The following is an 8,218-nucleotide window of genomic DNA, read 5'->3' as shown; positions in this document are numbered from 1 at the left end:
TTAATATAAAAAGTTTCATTGGGTTACCTGAACCCGTTCCGCAATTTCATTGGTCTAATGTTATGGGTCTCAGTTTTTTGGCTTTAAGGCTTGTGAAACAGGGAAAAACCCAGGAAAAATCCATAAATTAGCCGCTTCATTGTTTAAGCCGCGGGGTTCAAAGCGTGGGGGAAAAGTAGCGGCTTATATTCCGGAAAATACAGTAAGTAGTACAGTCAAAAAAAAAAAAAAAAAGAAAATTACAATGTACCTGGTTTGAGCTGGTGCTTGATGGCAGAGGGTTGGACACCATTGGTCCAAAAATATCCAAATCATCACTTATCGGAGCGGCACTTCCAGATACCACCCCGCTGCTGCTTGTGTTGACTGCAGGAGCATCTAAAATGAAGAATATCAGAGAAATAGCGAGAAAGAGAGAATAAGACAAAGAAGAAAAAATGGAAAAAGTGGAAATGAAAACAAAGAAGAAAAAAGAAAAGTGGAAATGACACGTCCAGGCTGACTTTCTCAAAGGGCAGTGGGTTCAGACTGTCTGACCTCTAACTCCCCTGTGCAAGCTAGGTTAAGGTCTCCGGATCATTGTGAATGTCGAAGAGTCATGGCTTCATGTATGTAAGGGCATCAAGCACACAGAATGCATTCTACCACTGTCCATTTTTAAAATCCCACATATTTCAACAGAACAATTAGGATCTTGTTATATAAGTGACATTTAAATAGTAGACCATTTGCTGTCTTTGCATAGTTAGCTTCATAATTATTAATACGCTTCAGAATTGGCAAATAATAATTAACATTACACACTAACACCCACATCAGCGCAATCAACTACAAAATATGCAGCTGGAGGAAGTTGATGAGGGAGGCGGAGAAACCACCAATTATCATAGTTTCTGTGTTTGGCCCTTCAGTTCATTCATGGGATTGTGAAGTTTAAAAATCACCTGCGACAAACATCGCGTGTTCAGGCCAGGTGAGATCAAAACCGTTCATTTCGGTCACGAGCATCATTGGAGAATGCAAACAAGGAAAAGCATCAGATACTTTGTACTCGGTGGATCGATGATGTTTTGCAGTCATTTTGCGCATAATGATTTTTTTTTACCTAGCAAGACTTTTCAGTCTAAATTGACCCTGTATTTTTAGATTTGATACGGTTGGATTTACCAAGATAATAACTCTACATGACATCCAAATCAGCAATAAAAAAAACAAACAACAAAAAAAAAAACCAGCAGCATTTTTTAATTGTCAGCTCAGATTCAAGATTTGCACCATACTGAAAACTCCCATTTATTTAACAATAAAGAACACCTATGAAAATATATCAAGTTCCACATGGAGAAGTGCAGGTGTTCTAGATGCCTCCAGCAGTGTCTCCATCCTTGTTAGATATTAAAACACTAGTGTGATTAGTGCTGATATTTCTGCTGGCTGAGGCTTTAGCAATTTCTAATTGCATAACTACAGATAAAACACAGTTTTTATAAATAAAAAAATGACAAATATTAAAGCTTAGGAATAATTTGCATGTAGAGATGTGCAGAGGACTGTTTTCGATTTACAAAGAGATCATGACCAACACCTTTCCAGTAGTTATTTTTAGTTTATTCCTGCAATCTTTTTTTAAATCATTTTATTAAAGCGGCACAGACCCTGACTTAAATAAGGGTATGTGCAGCTTTAACTTCATGAAGATGAATTAATTGTGTTAGTTACTCATTTTTTAGTGCATGTCAGAATAATTCTGGTGTTGACAGTCTAAACAAAGGACTTTTCTTCACCTCCTGCTTCTCCTACTGCTCTTTGACAGCGTCCAAAAAAGAGAAGAAATGAATTCACGCTCGACCAGTGTTTGTGCCAGAGGTGGGAAACACAGCTGCTAACGGCTGACTCTATTCGGATGTTCAAACACACTTTGTCTTTCCATTCAAGTCCTGGCTGGTGTCTGTGCTTCACACACAACAGCCCCTGGAGAACAATATCAGTATTAATGACCATTTTTATTTCTGTTTGTTTGTTGTTGTTTTTTCTTTCTTTTTTTTTTTTTATAAGGACTTCCAAATATGCTTGGGGATGTCGGAGAAAATGAGCATGTACTGGAACAAGAAAGAGAGGGCCACCGGGGTGGGAAGGTAGCGGTTGATGTAAATTCGTCTCTCTGTTTTTATAACACGCTGTGCTGCTTCATGCTGCTGAGGGGAGAGAGGAAACACACAAGCGCAAGACACGATTCCATCATCACACATGGCTCATCATCGGCTCCCTCTGCCTGGGAGCATGCCATAAATTCTTCCATACACAAACAAACACACACTGTGCCCCCAGTGGCATGGGCGCACACTAACTAATCCATCTTGTTTTCCGTTTCCATCCCCTCATTTCTATCAATTCCTCCTCTCTCCTTACCACCATATGAGCCAAACACAGAGAGAGAGGGAGATGAAAAATTCAGACACTAGTGCAATTTTTTGCGTTCGGGCTCTATAGTTTTCATTTTCGAGACGATAATGGAGTATATCTGTTGGCTTTGGTCATGCGGAGGATCTCGTGCCATCTATCTCAACAATATAGTGATGATTTGGTCGGCTGTTCTTTTTTTATGTGTCATCAAACCAGCAAAAAGGGCCAGAACAACAGGACTTTTATCCATAGCCCAGGGCTGGGTGATGTGCTGAAACCAGATCAATATCATGCTAACCCAAGAAAAAAAAATCCCCCCCCCCCCCCCCAGTGGATTAGTTACAAGTTGATCTCATATTGTATAAATTCTATCACAATACATTTCTTCCTGAGAATACTCAATTACATTTATAAAGTAATGCTAAATTACTTTTAATCATCTCACACGAATGCATGTAGCCTTGTGAATGAAGTTCTATTGCAGTGTATTTCTGCATAAACACGTTGACCCTGAAAGTACAAGTAGGCAATTCTATTCTTTTTTTTAACCTCATCTGTCAAATAGTACCCTCAGCTCAGCTCTATTCCTGCAGCTGTATCCTAACCAGCACAGGCAGCTATGCGGCTCGGTGGTGCACGAACAAAGCTTTACTCTGACATGCTGGAGAAAAATGGCAGAGGAGAGGGTGATTGATTACTTTTGTCTTACCCAGGCCTAGTAGGTCGATGGCAGGCTCAGCACTCTTCTTAGGGCTGGCTCTGGAGTCTATCTGAACGTCCTCTCTCTTCTGTGATTGGAGGAGGGAGGGGAAAGACGAAAGAGAAAGAAAGAGAGGTTACACACACACACACACACACACACACACACACACACACACACACACACACACAAAAAAAAGAAAAAGAGTTGAACAAACTTTAGAAATCATTTAGTATGCTGAAGGCTTTAAAAGGTCAACTGTATAGTAGATGATCAATAGTGTCTGGGTCAGTATACAAGAAAGAAAGTCCTCTCGAGATTAACTGAAAATGCACTGGATAAATAAAAAACAACAACAAAAGCTACATAGATTTAACAAAAAAGATATTTACCAACATATTTCCAAGATATTTGATTTTGAAGTGAATAAATATAATTTTTATTATTATTTAAAAAAAAACATTTTTGTTACATTATTCTGTCTTTTTAAGAACCTATTGTTTCGGCACATCCTGAAAACCTTTGCTCTTGTTTTTGCTGACGTCATTCCTCTGAGGATTTGGAGGTGTCATGCTGAAAGGTGATATTTCATATTTATCTCAAGTTCTTAAGAAGCAGCGTTCAGGTTTTGTACCTTAACTGACTAAAATATAGAGCTACTCAATATATCCTCTGCCCAAACTATAATTTTAGTTCCAGCTGAATAAAACCAGCTCCCGCCAACATGCTTCAACATGATATTGTTCTTTTGATCATGCACTTTGTTGTTCTTTTTGTTGTGTGTACATGCCGAACATATCTTGAAGTATTATGAATAGAAAGTTTAACTTTGGTTTTAGAAGAAGTCACACAATAAATCACATGGGGTTGAGATATTAGCTGCATTTAGGTTGCAGACTTAGTATACTATCAGCCTAAAACTATGTTGAGAGGAATATTTTTTAATACATAAAACAAACAAGGGAAAAATAAGTGTTTTTAGCAAGAGGTAGGTCTTCACTGGTTGTTTGAACATTGCCAGTGACTCAGCTGTTTCAGGCATCTAGGGGAATGCGAGTTCATTCCACCACCTCAGTGCCAGAAATGAAGAGTCTTGATGTATACCTACCTCTTACACTGAGAGATGGCGGGACCAGTCGATCAACGCTATAAGATCTGAGCGAGCGAGGAGTGCGAGGAATGATAAGAGCTCTGAGGTAAGAGGGTGCTGGTCAACTTTGGGCTTTGTAGGCAAGCAAGTGTTTGGAATCTGATGCGTGCAGCTACTGAAAATCAGGGGAGGGAGTGTAGCAGTGGGGTGTTGTGTGAGATGCATTTTATTTGTTAATAAAGAAATTAAGTCTTGCTAAACAACTTCGTAGCCTGGACAGGAAGAATTCAGGAGACTGTTGTCACAGCAACCAACCTCCATGACTTGTTTTCTCCTGGTTTTCTCAAGTTTTAGAGGGACAGCCTGTTCTTGGACTTGTGTCATTATTTCTTCATTTGTTGAAAGAAATACTGTAATCCTCTCCTAATTGCTATTTTTCAGCAGTGGGATCCTGTACTTGCTTTGTAGGTTCCCATGGATGTTAAAAGCCACATGTAAGAAAAATCCTATCAATCCATTCATTTCACACAGTCAATCAGTGGATGTCTCAGACACTTTTAGCCCTCTCCGTTTGTGTGCCTTGCAAAAGAAATCTCTTCTCTATGATCGCGAGGGCCGTTTCTATGTGAGGAGTAAAATCCTAATTCACACTGAATTGCTGATCGATAAGTGCAACAGCAGAGAATAGATCAAAAAGACTCTTAAAACCATTACACACACAAAATCGAAAAGAGACTGGAATGGACAGTTGCACATTTTCTGCCTTTGAAAAAAAAAAAAAAAAAAGAAGAAGCAAAAAAAAACAACACCACCACCACCACAAAAGCAATACATTTCCATCGTGGTTTTTTTTTGCCTGTTTTGTCACATCTGAATCAAAACTTCAGCATGTGGCATAAGCTATATTGGCACAATGAAACAGAATAATAAATATTACTTTGTCAGCTTCATCACCCCCCTCCCACTCGACAATGCAAATGTGGTTTGAGTGATGAAATGAAAAATGCGAATGAAATAAGTTCTCTGACGTGCAGGCTGCTGGTTCGGACATGTGGAATTATTGCCGAAAAATTTAACCAAGTTGGGGGGTTTATTCAAAAGCACCATAAAAAGAAAAAATACATAAAAAAATAAGTGGAAACCTATTGACTAAAAATATTGTACAATACTACCCTGGCTACAAACAATTTAATTACAATTCCTGGTTTACCTCATAAATCTTCCTAAATATTCACCCCGGATGCACAAATACCTTTTTAAACCATAATACTTGTCTGGTGCTGTGGCACATAATGAGCGTAAGTGCGGGGGTTCATTCAGCTAGGTGCTCTCAAGGCAAAGTAATTCAAGTCATTTTAAGCTCATTTGCACACTAAAGTGCTTATGATTCATGACTGATCTTCATCAGGTTTCTTTGCTGTTGCTTCACAGCATGGTCCTTCACTAAATGTCTAAACGAGAAAAAAAAAAAAAATTTATTCTATTATTAACCAACATCTGCTAGTTTTATTTAAGAAAAAAAAACATTCGTTGCAAAGTCTACATTTCCCCTGGTAGAGCTAGCTGCGCTCTTAGCCTTTCATTAATTACGCTAAGCTAATTCTGACACCACCCTCAAATTGCACACAGACAGAATTCATCAGACTCTAAAAGCATTAATTACCAAAACGCTGAAACTGCCGCTTTTCATCTTTCAACCGCACTGAAAAGCTTTCCCGGAGTTAGAAAGGGCTTTTTTTTGTACTAAGCCTTTCGTGACCTTTTCATTTTTCATACGTAGGAGTAGAGCCAGGACCGCAAATGTGAGGTACAACTGGCCTTTATAAGCAGGGGAATAGCCCTCAGTCAGCACCATGATTGAAACGTGTAGCGGTGAAGTGGTTAGCTTTGCCTGAATTATGCATGAATCCAGGAGCTCGACGACTTTTCTATTTTTTGGTGACAAGACAGACATTTTGCGCACACACTGATAAAACCACTAATGCTTTTAGACAGAGAATTCATCTGGAGCATAATTTTGCGGTTCAGATAAAGGGAAATAGCCACACCGGGACGGAAACTCGCGAAACACCTTCCAAAAAGACACACGAACTTGAGAGACCCCATAAATTACTAGTGCGTCTCAAACTCCTCTGTTCGTCGAATCTATCGATCCATGTTCCTCTGCGCTTCCCGCGCCATCTCATTTCAGCCTCTTCAGCTCTCGCGCCATGTCGTTTTTCGAAGACTGGTGAGTGAACGGGTGTGAAATGAGTTGAACTCTGCGCTGTGTCTCATGAGCCTCTCATATCAAGGTCATTCCTAATTTATGAACACTTTCCTTTGATGGCACAGTAATTCCATTTGGGTCAGATTCACTCAGACCTGCCACGGCCTCGCTATGCAAACACGATCACTGAGAGAGACGGAGAGAGAGAAAGAAAGAGAGAGAGACTCTCACTGGTGCTCAGTCACTACAATGAGGGCCACTTGTATCACATCAGAGCAGAATGAGGCCGGCCTCACTAGAGCACTCGACACCCATTTCAGTTCCTCCATATCTTACAAACAAAGCAAACACAGTCCTACTGTGTGATGAAAAGTAGTCTGAACTCTAACAGCCCTTGTGTTGAGTCACGATGTCTGAATAATCCAATCGAGACATATTGCACTCCAATAAGAGAATTGTAAAAAGGATCTTTCCACTAATATGTATTACAATATGTGCGTACACCCCTAAATGCTTAATCCCTCCATACACTCTTAACCGCTGTTGAAATTACAAACGTTGAATTGATCATCATAATACAAGACTGTTTAGATTCACACACAGCAGACTCTCAATCTGGCAACCCAGGATTTCTCATAAGCAATCATGACCTTGTAGCGAAAACACATGGTGGACAGCAGCTCAGTTTAGTCATCACTGCCTGCCAGTCTTTCAAAAATGTGTGGTGGTCTGGGAAAAGCACTCATATGAGCCAGTGGCTGATCTCCTTTACTTTAAGAAACCGTAAATATACTGTAACACTCTACTTTTTAATCTCGTCTAGGGTATGTTCGGGCAAAAACCACACTGGATCAACAGCCAGATTAACACAAACAATTGTAAACAAAGTCTGCCTAAAGATGTCTAAATCCTTACTGGCTAAATTGCATTTTCTCACTCAGTGAATGTCTGGTTTTGTTGTTGGAAATCCACATGCCATGGCAAAATGGAAATAAGCCTAATCAGTTTAGTTTGTAATCAGATACCAGCTGTCAAACTGTCCTCCATGCACCTGCACCACTGTGGGACCGGAATCTTTAAATACTCGCAATCCTGAAATGCAAAACATCTCCCTTTGCACTTACAGAGATAACCAGAATTTTAACAATAGCTTTGCTTGTGGTTGAGATACATGAAGAAAAAAATATATATATCAGTTCAGAAACGCGTGCAGTTCTCAAAACTATAGTATTATGCCAGGATTGAGAAGATAACTGGAATTCCCTGGACACTACAGAATACCGAGTACATGTTTTTAGTATTTACAAGCAGTATTGATTATTTAATACAGGCTTCAACACCTGGACTGAGTAGATGGGAGGGGTTAAGATTGGATTTTGTTGTTTTTACTTTGCAACAAAAGATCTGGGTCTGGGAGCAATAATCGATTAATGCAAGCCTAAAATCAGGACACCTTGTGCGATCACCAGAAATGAATAGACCCTATTGTTATTCCGGTTGTGACCCAGGAATAAGGAAAGCAAACAGCACAAATAAAAAACCAACTGATGCATAAAATAAACATGAAACACTTAAAGCACAAAAAACCTACATGCCTTTTTTTTTTATTTTTTATTTATAATTTTTATTTGGGATATGTGAAATTTCTGGAAGAAAAGAAAGGTAAGGAATTGCAGGTGTAATAACATTAGCAACTAAGTGACTTCGATATGTGCTACCTACAAGGCTGTAATGATTCCTCAATCAACTTGAGTATTTCGGTTACAAAAACTCATCGAGGCAAATTATTTTGAAGTCGGAATTCGGGAAACCTTTT

The 8,218-nt window shown here is 39.3% G+C and overlaps 1 protein-coding gene across 6 annotated transcripts in view; it reads right to left on the bottom strand.

Moving 5' to 3' along the window:
* smap1 (small ArfGAP 1) overlaps positions 1-8,218 on the bottom strand; it is a 115,553-nt gene that overhangs the window by 25,674 nt on the left and 81,661 nt on the right. For all 6 annotated transcript variants that reach the window (XM_083539432.1, XM_083539433.1, XM_083539434.1 and 3 more), the window contains 2 exons: positions 3,113-3,191; positions 251-378 (listed from right to left, as the gene is read on the bottom strand). In XM_083539432.1, the coding sequence (XP_083395558.1) occupies positions 251-378; positions 3,113-3,191 (207 nt within the window). The remainder of the gene's footprint in view (positions 1-250; positions 379-3,112; positions 3,192-8,218) is intronic.

The sequence above is a fragment of the Silurus aristotelis genome (assembly GCF_946808225.1).
Source record: "Silurus aristotelis genome assembly, chromosome: 4".
Lineage (NCBI taxonomy): Eukaryota > Metazoa > Chordata > Actinopteri > Siluriformes > Siluridae > Silurus > Silurus aristotelis.
Note: the sequence above shows the minus strand (reverse complement) of the source record. Positions and strands in the feature narration are given on the sequence as shown.